The 19,586-nt window shown below is 35.0% G+C and overlaps 1 protein-coding gene across 1 annotated transcript in view; it reads left to right on the top strand.

The window, feature by feature from the left end:
- Nucleotides 1–18,107, top strand: part of LOC149786970 (uncharacterized) — a 45,370-nt gene extending 27,263 nt beyond the window's left edge. Inside the window, exons 6-9 of the mRNA XM_089976009.1 lie at nucleotides 7,996–8,778; nucleotides 10,235–10,341; nucleotides 12,495–12,621; nucleotides 17,992–18,107. Coding sequence (XP_089832135.1) covers nucleotides 7,996–8,778; nucleotides 10,235–10,341; nucleotides 12,495–12,621; nucleotides 17,992–18,107 — 1,133 coding nt within the window. The remainder of the gene's footprint in view (nucleotides 1–7,995; nucleotides 8,779–10,234; nucleotides 10,342–12,494; nucleotides 12,622–17,991) is intronic.
- Nucleotides 18,108–19,586: the final 1,479 nt, after the last annotated feature.

Raw genomic sequence — 19,586 nt, 5'->3', positions numbered from 1 at the left:
TCTCTAACAGAGGTCTCTCAAGACAGGTTTTACTATATAATTTTTCACAGTGGCATAGAATCTAGATGATATTATGACCAAGAATTTGGAACTGTGTTCAGATGTTTGTGTGGTCTAGTGCAGTGGTTCCAAAGATGTGGGTTGAGGAACCCCACCCCCGGGGTCACGTGGTTATTCCAAGCAGTATTTTAGTACAACTGATTGTATGTGAGGGTCAGTGATGTAAAGGAGTCCTTACACTTCTAAAGGTTGGGAACCTTTTGGTAAAAGGTGGTAAAACTTCATGGTAAATATGGCTACCACAAAAACAAACTAAGTTCTAACCCAGTACATGTATATTTGAGAATAGAATAAAATAACATTTGCTTGCTCTAAGGCAATCTGTGTGTGTATTATGCCAGTTTAATGTTTATCTTGCATTTGTCTGATAAATACATGGACACTGTTAAAAGAAAAATTATGTTTTCGTTCGACTGCAGATCATGAGCTTTTCTTTGGCAAAATCAACAGAGATGATTTGATGAAAACTGATTGGTACCTTTGACTCGGATAATGTCAATTATGAAGACTTGGGTGATTTTCAGGCTAACTGGAAGTCTGAGAGCGTGACTTCTCATAAAGTTGACGCATATACTGATGTTGGATATCTTGTGTGCCGACATTTTAATTGTACATCAGAACAAACTGGGATGACATGGAAAATCATAGTTAACAATTATAACCTAATATGGTCTGTTGGTCTTGGAACTTATACTTTACCTGGATCAAGTATACACATCTAAGACTTTTTATAATACCGATACCACTCTTCCGTTTGTATGAAAATCTTAAAGAAGTGACTTGTGCTTCCTCAGCCACCACTCATAAATATGAGCAGACAAGTGGGATTATTAAGCTCTGGTATTAACGTTTGACTCTTAGTATATAGCATATTAGCAATCTAGTTGTGTTGTGTGTATTGTACTTTTCATTCTGTTCACATGAATGTATATGCTGCTTTTATCCTGTATGCACCCTTTGGCTTTTAGTCACCCTCTGTTGCATGCTAACCTGCTTTGTAACATAGCTATATGGTGAGTGGTATCTGTACTAACACCATATAAGCCATTAACCAGACAACCTCAATGCAGGAGGAACTGGGGGCTCAGGTTAGAAGGAGCGTGGATGTGTGTGTGAGATTTATTTATCACTCTTAGCAATGGCTCAAATAATTGTAGCCCAAGCACATTTTACCTCTTGACATGGTCAATTGAAAGGATCACTGAGCTCTAGCTTGCTACACACTTGTACAGTAATATGTATGAAATGCTGAATTAAAAGACCAACTGAAAAAGCCCATTTAATGTCACCTTGTCTTATAAGCTTGTGAAGTTTAATTACACCATGTAGAAGCTTTCAATTGCTCGATATAAATACCGGCTTTCATTTAAATGTATTTAAACCATCTTGCCATTGTTTCTATTGAGATTCTTTTATAAGGTTTTAAAGAAACATAAGGTTGCTTTTTCTACCGCTTTTTCTTTGTTTTCACAAAGAGAAAAGCAGTGTTCATATTTCTGATGCTTATGCAGTGCTTGAAAATTTCTCTTTTGAATTGCTTGTCCCTACACTACCCAAGTCCACATACACCAAGGACCGGTCCAACAGCCATGTCTTGCATGTAGATATTCTATACAGTGAATTAATATAATAACAGACTGGAAAAAATAACAAAATTAGTAGAAACTGAACATGCCGATAAATACTTTATTGCTTATTTAATCATAAATACCTTACTAACCATAACATTTTCAAACTTTCAAAGCACATGATCATGCCTTTCATTGGTGGAGCCTCTTTGTATCTCATTGCTGTGGTTAATAGAAACGTGAGGTCTCAAAGTTTTCAAGAGTACACTTATGTAATGTAACCATTGTTGTTGTGCTAGATAGTATCACTTACTTGTTAACCTTATCCATGACCCAGTGATGTGGGTTACCATGGTAAATGATACCCTACTGATTTGTCAGCAAGTACTGGTAGAAAGAAAGGAAACCAAGTTTAAATTATCACAATGGAAACAATCACGAGCACCTGGTTCACCAGTTCAACCATGACTTTTTTCTCTCATGGGTTTGGTTGATTGTCAGGAAAAACCAAGAGCATAAATTAAATCAAATTGTGCCCTCTTTAAAGAGGCATTCATTCCATAAATATTTCGTCTGCACACCAAGAAATCGACTTGTCAGTTTGATGATTACTGCCAGTACACCACTCCCTCAATAACTCATGCCCTGATAACTCACAAACCTGCTTATAATGCGGTGTCAGGCGTGGATGCCATTTTTTAAACCCAAAAATACCCCAAAAAATTATCCATATTTGTTGAACTTGAAGAAAATCGCAATCAAAATTGGTAACAGAAACTTCTATGTATCGCTTGTTTTATCATTGAAAACGGTAGATAGGATCTGGAAATTTTAATCAACACTATGAAATATCAAATTTAAAAATAACTCGTACAATAGTTTACATTTTCTTTCCAAACGACATTCCGAGTACACCGCAATTAATGATATGTAAGGAAATTACAATCAATGAAAATGTCACGCCAAGTGGAGGCAGTACTTTGATAAATAAATACAAGTTAAATAATTTTTTTAATCAATTGAAATTTGTGTTCTAGTTCCATCTTTTAGTTCTTTTTAAGTGTAATCTTCATAAGCGCATCGTGTCCTCTTGTAATTAAACATAAAGTGCGTCAATCTCCTGTAACAGCTATGTCTGCAAGCGTTTCTCTGAGAACCTAATTAAGTGCACTTTATTAAAAGCTGGCCTCCTTTATATTATCATGTTAATTATGTCTTTTGAATAAAAAAGGAGATGGAATAAAAGAAAAGTCGAAAGGCACAAAAATCGGACTAACTTAAAATCTAGCGGCCTCGGTCGTATGTTGGGTGAACTCACTTCATTTGATCAATCGAACACTGTAATAAATGTTATTGTGTATGTAACAGAAACTACCATAAATTAACCGACTCTTTGATAACTGTGATCAAAGATAACTAGGCAAAGCATAAGAATACTTCATAAAGTAAAGAGCTTGATTTAACAGATCCGGACCATTGTGGGCAAGCGAGTTTCAGAGAATTCTTGAACTGGCATTTAGAGATATCCTCAGGGATGATAAGAAATTTCATTATTACTTCCAATGAAATAACGACATTAACATTGTACTAACTGAATAATAAAAAATTGAGTTTCGATGTAGACATATCACGAAATAAATGTCTTGCTTGGTGGTGTATCAACAGTTAGTCTAGTTCCCAAATTGTGGACTACCAATTTGGCAAGATACTATTAAATACCAGTATGGGAACCAGACTCGTCAAGAAAACAAAAAGCAGTGACGTAATAAGCAGATTTTTTTGCGTACACATGATGGTTGTTCAAACCAGTTGGAATGATCTTTCATATGTTGGATATTTTGAGAGAAAAAAATGTTATTTAAAGAGAATAACAAACAACTTCATTAGAAAAAGCGCATTATTAAAAATTATTGTGGACATGATTGTAAAATGAGGATTCAGTCATTAAACAGCCCAGTTTCCTAACGCTTCTCCCCCCTACAGTTTTCTTGATGTCAAAGCCATTTTTTTTTCAATTTTTGGAGGTCCCTCGGTAGTTTGTGCCTCGCTTATAGTGCGGTCTATGTTTGTGGACCCCGTTGTGCGCAAGTTATCGAGGGAGAGGTGTAGTTATTTTCTATTCCTACAGGAACAGCATCAGAAAACACTGCTACAACACTTGTGTTGGAACTATTGTTATATTTGAATTTGCATATAAAATACAGGATAATATAATTATCTTAATTAAAATAGGTTTCTAAACATTGCAAAGTAAGAGCAATAATAAATTGCAGCTTTGTCAAGATGTGAGAATAATTTATAATCTTACTTGATGGCGTTACAGTTAGGACATACTTGATGGGTGTGTGGGAAAGTTAGAGAAAGGTACACTGTAAACAATATGATACGTACTCGGGTAATTTCTTCCTCACATGCCATCGCACTGTTACCTTTTTGCAATAAATAACATGCATTATGTAAGTGCTGATGATTCCTGTTGCATTTTTTACAAATTATCTTTTAACCATTATGAGTTCAAGGTCCAGTATGACTGATGGCATCACATATAAAAGTTGTTTAAATGATGAGTATAAGTGACAGCATCACAGGTAAAAGTTGTTCAATGGATGGGTATGATTGTTCCATTGCATGTTTGTTGTAATCCTAGATAAAGCAAATTTGGAACAGTAGAAGAACAATTACCATAGGATTGGATAAATTGATAATGCATAAATCAATCAGTCATTGTAATTTACTGGGCAGTGTAAGAAATACAACAGGAAGATAATTTAGTGACAACGTGCATTATTTCTTTGCTCTTAACAACTTTTGTAACGGTTAAAGGCTTTGGAACATAGGATTGCATACTATACATGGGAGAATTCCCATGATTTTGTTACTTTGGGCATTTTCATGAGTTGAATTTTTGTACAGGAGTAGCCATGACTTAGTTGGTAGATTTGCCTTGGCATATATAATTTTGTTGATATACCATTAAAAAAATGCAGGAAAATTATGAATGCAGCTTCAGTTTGTTAAAGACTGAAAGGCCTGGAAACAGGTTATACAACACCATGATATGAAAGTGCCAGGGCATTGCAGGTGTCTGAATGTCCCTTTTTTTGGCAAGAAGTATGATTCTCCTGAATATCTGAATGAAGTCAAAAGTCATCTAATTTGTTAACTTTTTGTAACGGTTTTAGACCATTAAGTACTTTATTTCTCTTTCACTTTTTAATAGAATAACCCCAGACACATTGATCCCACATTTGTTAAAGACACATGATGCAGTAAACTGGATTAAAAGCATGATCGAGTCAAACTTTTGTATTCATACTGTGCATATTTATTCAAGATGCAAGATTCAGATAAGTTATACAGCAGTGAACTGAATATTCAGCAATCACCGAATTTCATGGAAATGCTTTGCAGTGGTGGAAATGCAAACTTTGACATTAATCCTGACATTTAGGTATTTTTCTTTTAGGCTGATTTTTATCCTTGCTTTCAGTCACTGACATGGAGGAGAAAATATCACGAACTTTCCGTATCTGTATGACTTGTCTCCTGCTTAGTATATTATTCTTTAATGACTGAAAAAGGGGGGGGATACTATTCATAATATACAATCTAGGAAACGATTTTATCACATAGAATTCTCGTAGATAACGTTACCTGGAGTTAATAGGAATGCAATAGGTCAAAGGAGGCAACTTGTCCTGTTTCCAACACAGAAAATAGTTGTGTCCCTTAGATGGGGTCCTAATCGACGATTACTGGAATTTTGGATGCGGTATCGGGGGGAAGATTATGTTCGCCTAATGAACACAAATAAGTTCATCAGATCGAGAATTTCAGTCTAATAAAGTATGATACCTGAAGATAAATGTATATCTTCAATGATCACACATGCATTGATAGAATTTAATAGGTGTGATTTGAGGATATAATTATTTTCCTCCAAAGATCACACAATGTAACTAGTGAAGGCATGGTATGTGAGGTGAAAATGGACTTATTCAGTGACTACACACTTAATATTAGCTGAAGTGTGGTATGTGATGAGAAGTTGGGCTCGATCAATGACCACACATGATTAATAAGAAAGTGGCTTTATGTGGTAAGAAAATGTTATCAATGATCATCTATACAAAGTTTTCTAACTGCCATGTATACCGAAGTCAAGGCGAACTCTTTCACATTGATACATCTGGGACTTGCAACTAATTCTTCTCAAAGAACCAGAACTAAATGTCACATATATACATACCTCAAACACACGGAAACGGACTACAGATGAAATGTTAAAAGTGAAGATATTGTTATTTTAGAATAATTGCATCATTAGATCTACATATCTTAAAATTCCTTAACTAACGAAAATGTTAACGCAATAAAAATAATTGCAAAATAAATATTAAGTAAATTATAGAAGTAACTAAAATCTAAAATTAAGGGAAACACCCATGTCTTGCTCTATTGACTGTTTCACCCGGCTGTTGTGTGCTGCTGTACATACCAAATGAATTTGGGCTTCACATTCTCTGTTGCCTCCTTGCTTGTGCACCAACTTTCTTGCTACCAATTCGAACTTTCCCCTGGGCCTTAAATACTGTATAGTTGGAATTTTGCTTGAATATCATTGAAAGTTGGAATACTCTAGACATGTGTTGGATGTTGAAGAAGTTGGAAAATCCTATCTCATCTTGAGACTATAAATCTATGCAAAGTAATTATTATTTCAAACTATAAAGATATATTTATTGAAGTTGCCATCAGGGAAAAATGCTTTACTAGAAATTTATCCTAAATCTATTGTTGAACCGCAATTTTTGTCACTCATATCGCCCTCTGCTCGGGTATGCTATACTGGACCTATCTTGCACATGCTGAGTGAGCTCTCAACAGCAGTGGCAGTGACCTACAAAGGTTACACTCGATGATGGTTTGAATGAAATCCAGTATTTTCTATAAAGATCGATGACATCTATCAAATATCATCTCCGGTAATCAAATATGATATCCGCAATCGCCCCTATTCTATACAATTTCTCTTTATAATGTCAATTTTGCAAATGCTTCGTTCAAATCGTTATTAGGTCAGATATACATGTACACATTGTATGTACTGTAATCAGCTGCTAGTTCCAGCAACCATTATATTTTTAACTAATTTTCTTCCTATTTGAAACATGTACCTGCTGAAAAACAAAAACCAGTTGCGTAGTGTAGTAATTCTTCTAATCTTATATGTCATTGATTATAGTGTTTCAGGAACTTTCATCAATTACCGTCAAGGCTAGTAAACCACAACTTACATTATGTTGCCAGCAATGTTAATTTGACTTTCTTTTCCCTCCAAGTTCTTCAGATACAGCTTTCTTCCTGTCTTTTTTAAGAACAGTCTTTTTACAAAAGACTTGCAATACAAATGAACGAAGCACTCCTTTGAAATAAGTAAATTTGGCATGTCAGTCGTATATTTAATACTATCAATAGGTGTATGTATTTGCATTTATCTTTCCGTAAATCACAATTTATGTACATTGTTTATAATGTATCGATATTTTGTCTTTCCATAAATCATATATTTATATTGTTTAAAATGTCATTATTTATATGAAACATGCTACATTGTACTTGCTTACCCATATGAAGAGATAGTGTAAGTTACAGATTGGGAAAATGAAAAGAGAAAATATTGAAAATATTCTATTCTTAAGGAGGAAAATATAAATAATGAAACAAAAACCCCAAAACAAGGGACATAAATTTTCACTTCAAGATATTCATTATATAAAATATATTGATGCTATATATGATTCTGTAAGTAAACCTAATGTTTGACTTGATTTCAAGAAAGAGAAAACATACAACATGCAATAATAACAATATTAATTGCCAGCAATAATTTTAGTAATTGCTGAGAGGATGCATACATTTACAGATTTCTACCATGATGAAATGTCAGAGGTAGGAGCAGCTTAAAACATATAGTCAGGAAGTATTGATTGCTTTTATAATGAGACCAGTGTATTTATGGTACATGTTTTTTAAAAAAAAAATTTGGAAGTTATGATGTCTTATTAGCAAAAATGGACTTTCTTTCACTGACCAGGACTGTTTCTCAGACAACGGTTATGGAAGGAGTTGTTAGTACATATCAGAACATTTGTTAATAGGCATGATTACGTTATTAGCTAGGTCTTCACCTTTGCTAATTCCATAACAAATCTTACATAACAAATTGATTTGTATCTACACCTGCTTAAATTAGTGGTAGAGAGGTTGTGCACTAGATGATAAAGTGTGCATCAAATTTACGTTTCATTTTCATTGCAAGTACAAAGCAGAATTAAATTGTCTTTGCTACTTTTTGTGTTTTCAGATTCAGATCAGGATCATCGACTGCAGCGACTTGTCAGAATTCTAAGTGAGCCACAGTCGGTGAAGGGCAAAGTGGCTGACAAGGACCAGGTTGTTATACTTCCTCAAGGGGAGACAACTGATAGCAATGCAAGTGTTACAGACAAGGAACAGGACATAATCATTCCTCAGGTAGAGGCACCTGATAGCTGTGAAAGTGTTACAGATGAGGAACAGGTTATAATCACTCCTCAAGGGGAGACAAAAGATAGTGATGCAATTATTATAAATGAGGAACAGGTCATCACTCGTGAAGAGGAGACAACTCATAGCAATGCAAGTCTCACAGACAAGGAACAGGTCATGATCCCTCCTCAAGGAGTGCGGGCTTTTGTGAGCCATCAAGGGGATCAAGCTGTTTTTGAAGACAATGATACAGAAGTATTATATTGCCGTTCTCCTGAGCAAGATTATTTCCTAGACCTTTCAGCTGCTGGGAGTCAGCTAAAAGAATCGCCTTCAGCCATAATTCAGAGGAATCTTACCCAGTCAAAAGTAAATGCAATGCCTGTGTTAAAATTGTTGCAAGAAAATTCCAATGAATTAAAACATGATACAGGTGAAAATGCAAAACTGACAATTTGGGATTTTGCAGGACAATACTCCTTTTACACAACACACCAGACATTTCTCACACGACGAGCCATATACCTTCTGGTTTCAGATGTCAGTAAACAGGTTACTGATCTTGTAGCCGATGAGTGTTACTTTGATAGTAAAGGAATAATGAGGTGTAAAGTTCATGGTAAGTTCTGATGTACTAATAAATTCATTATTCTCAGTTACTTTATACACTAATGCAGGGTCAAAACAGTTTTATTCCCAAGAGGAAAGAAGAGATAATGGAAGATAAAGAACAACATTTAAAAACACTTTGTCATGGCTGTCTTGCCTGAACCTTGAAATAAATTACTCAGGCATCTGTATGGGTTGATGTGCGCCATTCCACATCGAAGAATAACCATAATTTTTTTTAACCCTCTGTTTAATTCCATACCATTTAATTCTGCCTCTTTGGATTTCAGAATGATCTACAGTGTGCACTACTATTTATCTAGCTAAATAAAATACCCTTATTATCGAAACTTTGAGGCATGCATGACATGCAGGCCACCTTTTTTATAAATAGAAATAAATTTACAGTAGAGTCAGCATAATAAGCTATATCTGAGCTACTGTCTCTTATTGCTTATGTGTACATTGTAGGATATGAAAATATAGTAGTCACCTATTTTACTATTAGTGAAATTTTAAAACCTTAAAACAGCTTTGAAAGGTGGAATTAATGTTGTATCATGTAGTCCTTTTGTCTGTCTGGCCAATCTTTCTGTTACCAAGTTGGTTTCCACATACCAACTCAAGTACTTCACCATCTACTGATCCTTGGGGATGGCTTTTATCTGGGGTAAGGAAGAATCATGTTAATTTTGGCCTCATTAAAGTTAAGATCCCTATAACTGAAAGAAGAAAAATGATTTCCTCATAATAGATTGAGTTCTCCAAAATCTATAGTTACCACTTTTCGTACATATGATAAGAAAAACTCAACTGATTTTTTTTAGGTCAGTGGTTGAATTATGTGCAATTAAATTAAATGTAAAATAACTGAAATAATTTTTTCCCGACAAAATAACTTGTGTTCATCATCACCTTCAGAAACAAACTTTGTGGATAGCTTACTCTTGTAGCGGAAAAACTATTGATTTGAAGTCAGAATGTCAAAGACCAAGGTCACTGTCTGGAAGAAAAAATAAAAATGGTTTCTGTACAATGACATATATCTGTGTCATATACTTCAACAAAATGTGCAGATGGCTTGCCCTTGTTGTAAGACCAAAGTCACTGCCTGGAAGAATAAAGATGATGTGTATACTTTAGCAAAACTTGTGGATGGCATGCCATTGGGGAAAGGAAAAAACCTAGTTTGGAGTTCAAAGGTCATATGTCAGGGTCACTGATGAATGATAAATCTGGTTTAAAAGCTACAACAATTATTCTAAAGCACAGACTTGGACCAAATTTTATGGATGGCTTGCACCTTGGATAAGTTGAAACCATCTATATGGAGTTCAAAACAAGAAGGCCAAAGCCACTATTAAAGGGCTTTTGCAAAAATGTTTAATGTGTCTACATAACTGTATAAAATTGGGTGGGCATATAGTTAGCCATTCATGCTACTCTTATTTGTGATTTATTTTCAGAACTGACTGAAGTTTGGCTAAATTCCATTCATTCCTGTGCACCATCTCCTAAATCCAGTGTACCCCCCGTGATTTTAGTGGGAACACATCTGGATAAAATTTTACAGGTATAAATAAAGATTTTTAACATTAGATGTACTTGTTATATAATTACATGTATGATATATGTCCGGTACAAAGAGGCCAGAATTATCATATTATTTTCATGCTGGTTAAGTTGCACAGCAAAACAGATACCTTTTTGAGTGTTGAAAGGTGAATCTTTGTCATTTTGCAAAGAGAATATATAAAAATATTTCCTCTCAAAGGTATTAATAAATTAACAGAAATATCCTTTCTGAGATTTTAAACTTTAAAACATCTTTCAGATTACTGAATTATTGTTATTATTTGGTTGGTTTTGATGGCATTTTAAATGCATTGTTGGCTATTTCATGACAAATGTGAGTTACAGTGCCTTACCAACTGCCTAAGGACACATCAGTAGCTGACCTGTCTGGGTATCAAACACGTGACTCTTGGATTATGAGTCAAACACTCTTTCAACTGAACTACTATTTCTCCTGATTACTGAACAATGTTTTGCAGTTTGATTCTTAGACTTCATCGGCACTTGTTCAAGTTGCTGAGAATCATGAAAATTCTGAGATGTGGTCACCTGATATTAAATATTTTGTGATCACTTTGGTATCAGTTGCAAACTTGTTGGGCTTAGCTTGCATGCTAAGGTAGTGCTGAGTAAGGCAGACTGACATAACCACAAAATAGTGGACTGACATAACCACAGTGTGGTTAGGACTATGTTTTCTGGACTGACATGACCACGGTATAGTAAAGATTATTTTTTCTGGACTGGTATAACCACAGTGTAGTAAGAACTATGTTTTCTGGACTGACATAACCACATTATAGTATGAACTTTGTTTTCTGGAGGTTTCAGGAGTGATTTTAAGACTTACTAATCTTTTCTAAAATGAAAATATGCCACAATTTATGTTTTAAACATGCATATGTTGCAGAATTTAAATTTTTGGCAAGCTAATCTGCATAACTACAGTTTTGAAGTTGATGGATTAAAGCAACCATATTCATTTTAAGCAACACTGCCTTTGGTATGTGACTCAGTTGGGATCTGCGATTGTGATAACATGGCTTTTTATAAGAAATCCCAATTTTGAGAAGAAAAAAACCAAAAACATAGGCTAATGTTAATTCATTGTTATAACAGGGCCCTGCTGTTTGTATGGTCTTGCAACTTTTGTTTAGTCAATTTGCAAAATCATGAGATAAGTGATGATGATGTCATAATGAATATACACTCTGCATCTGCTGTAGAGATAAGTCATTGTGATAAAACAGCTTCCAGAAGAAGAAAAAAAAAACAGTAGTTACTACATTAATATAATTGGGATATTAATGGACTGTTGCTGTATTTGTCTGGCCTTCAAACTTTTGCATTATAAAACTGCAAAATCATGAAATATAGAATATATAGAAATATATTATTCTGTATATATTTCTTCATATACAAGGGTTTTTAGACAATTTCTGGAAACAAACTAAAGGATATTTAATATGATTTTTTTCACAAGAGGATGTTTATAATGCATTTCAATGACAATATGCTAATTATAACCAATTTCACCCTTGTTTTATTGACTTTATTAATCCCTGGCTGAGCCATAACAAAGACTTATAAAAATGGTGCTAACAGCTGCCTCGCTTGGCACTCACTGTTAAGAGGTTGACAGGTGGCTCTCATGCTGAGAACGAAGAACCAGTCAACTACATTCTCCACTAGGTACATATAACTTCCTAAGGTGTTTTTTAAGCATGCAGAAGCATGCTACTCAAGTAGCAAGTAAAATTCCTATTTCAGATCATAGCTGACATCACAGAAGTGGATGTCTTAATACCAGCTGAACTGGTCTGATGATGACAGGATTGTAGAATATTGATTCAGAAGAGATATCTATTACACTGTGACATTATAAAAAGGTAGATGTCTTCTCCAGGCTACACATACTGTTTGATGTAATATTTTGAAATTCAGACATCACAGTGAAATTGTGAAAGCTTTAATTGTACAAGCATAATGGAAGTAATAAAATTGTGCAATTCATAAAATGTTTAGATTATCAGAATTTTCCAAAATGTTATGCATAATAGAATACAACTTGCATAGTCGTACTATGTGTTGGGATGTTTAATATATTTTCTGCAAGAAAGTTTTACCAGTCTTATTTAATTTTTGAAACAGAAACAGTTGTCAGCAAAAGGAACAAATTTGGAGAGAAAATCCAACCTGCCCACTGCATCAACAGATGCTGCCTCTGCCATGGGGTCTCAGCAGGAGTCTTTTGAGCCACCAAAAAAAAGACGGAGAGGTAAGGTGACCCCTATCTCCAGCAGGATAGTTGTGACAAGGGGATGCATTAATTCTACGAATAAGTATATATAATATGAGAAATTAGCCTTTCCTCTGATCACATACAGTCCTATGATTAGCTCAGTTTTATTCATTTTAATCAAACTTGACCCTGTTTACAGCATGACAAGTATGACAGTGGAATGCATGAATACAATGGATAAGTGCATGTAGTATGAGAATTTAACCTTTCCGCATATCTTGTACTGTCTACAAATTAGCTACGTTTTGTGGCTGGATCAACTACTCTATTGTGTTCTTGGGCAAAGCACTTTACTTCCATTTCCTTGGCACTGAATAACATACTTGTGTTGCTCTGCCATAAAGCACTAAACCAAACCAGATCATTCATTTTAATTAAATTTAACCCCCGTCTCCAGCATGACAGGTGTGTCAAGGATATGCATGTCTTCTATGAATATGTATATGTAGAAAGTGATAAATCTTTTCTCTGATCTCGTACTGTCCTGTAATTAGCTTGGTTTTGTCCTTCATTTCAAAACAACTTGAAAGAAATGGCATCTCAAGATGGGCTCATGTTTAATACTGTTTAATTTAACAATGATTATGTTGAACTATTAAAAAGTAGCTGTTTAAGGAAGGTGATCACTTAATATTAAGTAGTGTTTGTGCAATAATTCAACTTAAGGGACAACTAGAACATGGTCATTTAAAGCAGATGATCACTTAATACAGGTATTATTTCTACAATAATAATAATCCATAAATTCAACAACAAGTGGGTCTTTGAAAGAGACCACTAAAATCAAGTTTAGGCCAGTGATCATTTAATATAGTAGCACACTTTCTTGGATCAGTTTCTTTCTTCCATCAGGGTTCACATGACTGGGTGAAGTGGAAAACTTCACTTTCAAGTGCCTGAATTCACTGTTTTATAGCTCGAGTCGAAAATAATGTTGCTATGATTTTGTTTAACATTTGCAACACACAATCAGAAGAGAAAAATAAAGTCCCTCTAATTTTGTATAAATTACACTTGGATCACACAGTCAAGAGGCTATAATAGAGTTGCTCTCATTTTGTTTAACACTTGAATCACACAGTCATGAGGCAAAAATAAAGCCCTTATTGTGCCTAACACTTGGATGACATAAAGAGTCAAAAAGTCCTTCAAATTTTTTCTATCTCTTGGAACACACAGCCAAGAGGCAAAAATAAAGTCCCTCTCATTTTGATGAACTCCAGCATACATTTTGATTTTGCGTTCAAATTCAACAAGTGAGAAATATATGAAAAAGTTGATTAAACATTAGAATGTTTAACTGTGGGGAAATTATTAAGATCTAATAGTTTAAGTATATTTTTGCCAATTTTGTTGTGGATGCAGGAGGTCACATGTTTGAACCCTGGTCAAGTCATACCCAAGATTTATAAAAATGGTACTAAACAGTGGCCTGGCTTGGTGCTTAGTATTATGAGGTTAGTGTTAGGACTGATCAGCCTGGTGACTGGGTAGGACATCTTGCTACATTTCTGTGACATGATGCCCCAGTGCTAGACGTCACTATGAACTGCCACACTGCAGAAATCTTAGCGATATGACTGAAAAAGTTTCAAAGTTAGGTTAAAAATCCAAATCACTCTCAATCATTGTCTGTTATTATGAATTTGCCTGTATGCTAGTATTGCAAACTTAGTTAGAACTTAGTTTTTGTATGTTCCTCTGTTGAAGAGATATGCCTAAATTTAAAGCAGGTGATGAGTAAATTAATATTGAATTGCTCCATTATTTTTACCCAATACATAGCTGCCAAGTGTCCTGTTTTGGACCTGAATATGGGAGTACATTTTTCTTGTTAAAAATCCATTTTTATCAATAGAAAAATTTAATAAAAAAATTTCCTTACAATTTTCTGTTAAAACGGGCATCTGTGATGTAAGAGAGTAAGTGTATTGTATGTATATATGGATATAGAGTTTCAAAATATTATTGGTTCATTCGTAATCAAAGCTACTATGCCATTCTTTAACCACCATTTTGGACTTTGCAGAGCAGTTACTGCTATCACTGTATCTCATCTTTATAACATTCAAGTTCTAGTCATGTCGAAAAGGAAGGAGAAGATTCAGAACTGTATCCAGCAAAGACAAGAAAACAGAACAGGAAGGACAATTATGCCATCATGATTAGATCTGATAAACAATTTAGTGAAGGAGAGAACTTTGCACTTTGCAAATTGTGTAATTATGATTTCACTATTGGGCATGGAAACACCCATGACATAATACAGCATGATAAAGCTAATAAACATAATGTTGCTGCTTCATCATGAACAACACAACCTAAATTTACAACACGTATAAATACCAGAGAGAACCTTAATGTAATTTGATCAGAAGTTTGTTCTACTAAATTTGTTTTAGAAATGAACCTTCCTCATTCAGTAGCTAGAGTTGGTGGTGGTCTATTTCACACACTTTTTCCAGACAGTAAAATCACAAAAGATTAATCATGTGCTAGAACGAAAAAAAAGTTAAGAGCAAAAATCCCACAGAGTTCAGATCATCAATGAAAGATGGTACATTGGAATCAATAATGATGAAATAACAAGGTGAGGAAATTGTTCCTATAAACAGCCTTTGTCTGAGTATGAGTGTGTTGCACTCTTGCACCTTCTGAATGGTCACCCTGTTCCATTCGGGTGCCCATTCAGAAGGTGCAAGAGTTCAACACATGCATCTTTGACATCAAAATAATTAGGTAAGTTATTACCATTCTTTTGTAGATGTTGTAAAAAGTTACATATCCATTAAAGTTTTCACAAGCACTATTTGTGCTTGAAAATCAGTATATTTGTCATAAGCAGTATTTTTGTACTCTGGGAGTTGGCAACTATGCCAATATCTACACATTATGTAGCTATTTTTCTCTGCATCTTTTTTATTTATTTTGTTCTTTCTTTCCATTTATGACAATAATTATTATTCAGATTCACGGAAATGTTGAAATGTCGATAAATATTTTGAGTGGCACAATTAATGTCGATGCGTTGTGAACTTTATTACTATTGCAAATCAAAGTTGCTTATTATAGTATGTTATTGAAATCAGCAGATATATTCATGTCTTTATATCTTTTGCAATTCACACAATTTAATTTTTAATGATCATATGAAAGTCAGTAATATATTACTCACTGCTGTAAAACAATCAATGCATGCCAAACAAGTTAATAAAAAAACATTTCATTCATACCAAACAAAAGTTGATCAAAATTGGACAAGTTCTGATAACCATCAGAATGGGTGGTCAGTCTGCTCTTATACATTTTGGCCACTGGTTTATGCATCTAGCTATTTAGGTGGCGCTCTACAGTTTCATATTTTGCATAGGTTAGGATTTTAAAGAAAAAGAATTTCTCCTGCTTTCCTCACTGGCTATTTAAAAAAGACCTTGTATATCTTGGGTATAATTCAAAGAACCTTTAATTCCCTTTATTTTGATATATGATTGATGGGTGTAATTTGGGTTATAGAGTATACAGCTTGGCCTTACTCCAGATGTGCACCTTTCAAAAAAGTGCTAGCTCCACTTGGTCATTTTCACTTCCTGAACTTCAGAGGTACATTGCAGGGCTGAGCAAATCCCATAGCCCGACGTCCCGGACTAGTCGTTTTTGAAGTCAGGCAAGTAAAATTTTCCAAGTCGCTAGTCCGGGACAAGTGCTTTTTAAAAAAGTCGGGCTAGTCCTTATTTTCGTGCTTTAGTCACTATATCTACCTTTATGTGGCCAATCATGCACTCCGGGCATACTGAATACATGATTCTACTCCTCTTCATGTATACATTTACATCCTGTTACCGCTTGACTGCATATTGGGCTAAGCGACCAAATTATCGGCAAATCAAAACACGTCAAACAAAAGAAAGCCATTATGATCAATTAGCAGTGTTGTAAGTGGTTTTGTTGCAATGAGTTTACTCAATCTAGATCATAACCAGCGCCTCACTATGGTTTTAATCCAGTGAGTCAGTGTAATTAAATTAATGAAAGGTACTTTACCGACATCAGTGTTGGTTTCTTTTATGAACTGATTAAATGACAGTAATGATTCTTTAATTTATAATTGATTATACAGATGATTAACTTCCACATGCGATATTGTGTTTGAAGCGAAACAATTACGCTAATCAATGAGCTGTTTCAGTTCGTATTTAAAAGAGAAATTTGATCTTTTGATCACTTTAGAAGTAGTTGTCAAGCAAACTGATAGTTACCCTGTGGATAAAATGAGTTTGCTAAATTATTTTCGCAAGGAAAGTAATAACAGCGATTCGGAGAAGGTAAATTTGTTTGAAAATGGAGGGATAAAACGTAAGACGGATACTGAGTGTACTTGTTATCCCTGTCTTGAATATATGACTCGGAAGGTGGCAGACATATACATGGACATATTTTAAAATCCATGAGCTAAAATATATACATGAACCTGAAGAAGCCAAATGTATAACAACCATTGTTTTTAAAAATTAAATTCTTTTAAGAAATAATTATGTTGTATATTATTTCCTTTGGTTTTTTTTCTATGGATTAAGTACATACGTCTCATCAAATCTCGGCAAGTGAGTACCATTTTGGGACCAGTGAAAAGTAAGGTGGGACTAGTGAAGAGTGAGGTGGGACTAGTGAATTTTCTGAAACCACTTGTCTTGGACTGGTGGTTAAAAAAAAATTGTGCAACCCTGAATTGTATAAAAAAGAGCTGATAACTTTTTTTTACATTTTATATATTTGGTAATTCATTCATTGCCCTTTCAGAAGCTGGTATTGTCAGGTCTGGCAAAATTCATTTTCCCTATTTTAATAGCTGCTATAGATAGTGTACTTTAGACAAATTCAGGCTGATTTTTTAGCACAAGGGAGCATTCATTTTAGTTTGCAGTGTGTTTAAATCATGTACAATTTCCAAAAGTACAATATCCAAAGAAATATCATCCACATTACATTAATATAGGATAAAGATATGCCACCATTCTCTCCATCGTGTATGTTTTAAATGCAAACAGCTTCACTTTACATACATCACTCTTTCAAAAGTACATAATAACTGGTGAGCAGCCCCTTAGTCCATTCACTGGTTTTGAACCCCACCATCTTTTCTTTCACAAGTCTGGCTTAATTAAGGGGTGAAAGAGAAATGTTCACACCCTTCTGCAAAAAGTCACAGTTGAGAGGGAGGAAAATGACAGAACGCTTTGTTTCTACTTCTGAATCTTTCTTGTGTCATAAAAGTTGGAAAGTTTTGGCTCAAAATCGACCTTTCAACCTTTAAATGATCATCCTTATTAAGGGTTTGTGTTTCTTTAGACAGAATTGGCCAAATCCTGTCCCTCATAACAGCTCTTCCAGCCAAGATCTTGTCAGCTTGCTTTTACTTTATTTTCCTGGGGTTTCTGAACTCTGCTACAGATTTGGTTCCATAAAGACTTTATTGGTGCACTCTTCAGATCCTTTTTCTAGCATACTGGAGACTACACAAGAACCTTTCATCAGCAAAAGTCCAGGTAGGTTCAGATTTTCACCACTGCTTGCATTGATGGCTAAATGAAGAGTCCCAGTTCACACAATGAAATGTCACTTTTTTGGACACCAATGCATCTGATTTGGGATGGAATGCTTACCTGGAAGAGGGTGTTGTTCTTCATGGACTGGGAAAAAGTGACCATCATTTAAATAGCTTGGAAATGTGTACAGTTTTTCTAGTCTTGCAGGGATATGTGAAGCTGTCACTGTATTGTGGTCACCCCACAAAACACATCAATATTATTGTATGCCAGGCACCATGACAGTACACATGCTTCTTCTCTCTGAGTGAAGGTCTGGAACCCTCTCTTCTGTGCAGCCACAGAAGAGATCACTTTCCAAATCGGTCACAATCTGGGCAAAAAGAATATCCTAGTGGACAGACTGTAGGGAGAGGGTCATGTGGTTCTCAAAGAATGATTTCTGTACCAGTTGGTAGCATAATGACTTTTACAGCTATGGGAAGAAACTTGATTTACTTGTCTCATTAGAGACTAAATAGCAAGTTCCCTTTTATGTCTGTCCAGTAATATATATGATGGCCTAGGCAGTCGGCAGATTTAGTCTAAAGCAGGATTATCTGTATGCATCTGCCTTCCCACTTTTAAAAAAAAAATTCACAAGTGCTTCATCAAGTCATGATCTCCTCTGCTTAGTTCATTCTGGTAGCCCACCTATAGCCCAACAGTTGTAGTTTAGTGATCTGCCCAACAATCATAGTTTAATGTCCTACTCAACCATTTGTTATACAAGCCTTGGAGAATATCATAAAGGAAGAACCTGCTGTCACATCACAGGGATCTCGGGTCTGTCCTCTACAACAGTTCACTATTTCTCCACCTGCACACTTCACTTACCACAAGTAATGAATCCAGTAGGATCAGATTTTGAGCAAGGTTGTTGACGACAAAGTGGGGCATCTTTTGTGACTGAAGCAGTAGGAAAGGAATGAATCCTAACTTTCCACCTTTGTGTGCATTTCAGCATTCTCTTCACTTCTTTTTAGAGGAAACATGACTTTTAATGACCACTATTAAGGGTTATATAGCAGCACTTTGTAACTGTAATGTTCTCTACCAGTTCTGCCACTGGGTCATACCCTAATCTTTCTGATTTCATCAAGTATTTAGAATTTTCGAGACCGCTATAATGCTCCCCAATGCCAAGATGGAAACTTTGATATGTTCTTTGGGCATTGTCAAAACCCCGTTATGAGCCCTTCAGTGAAGATTGTTTTGAGAACCCTAACCTTAGAGGAGGAGTGAGCTTGATGCCTTGTCAGTGGAAAAAGGTTCTTTATGGTTCAACAGCAATTATGATTTAGTTTCTCTTCTTTCCTAAGCAGGATTTTTGATGAAAACTCAGGTATGCACAGTCAG

This window comes from Sinohyriopsis cumingii, chromosome 12 (genome assembly GCF_028554795.1).
Source record: "Sinohyriopsis cumingii isolate HCF-2022 chromosome 12, ASM2855479v2, whole genome shotgun sequence".
Classification (NCBI taxonomy): Eukaryota; Metazoa; Mollusca; class Bivalvia; order Unionida; family Unionidae; genus Sinohyriopsis; species Sinohyriopsis cumingii.
The sequence above is the reverse complement of the archived record's forward strand: the minus strand, read 5'-3'. Positions and strand labels throughout refer to the sequence as shown.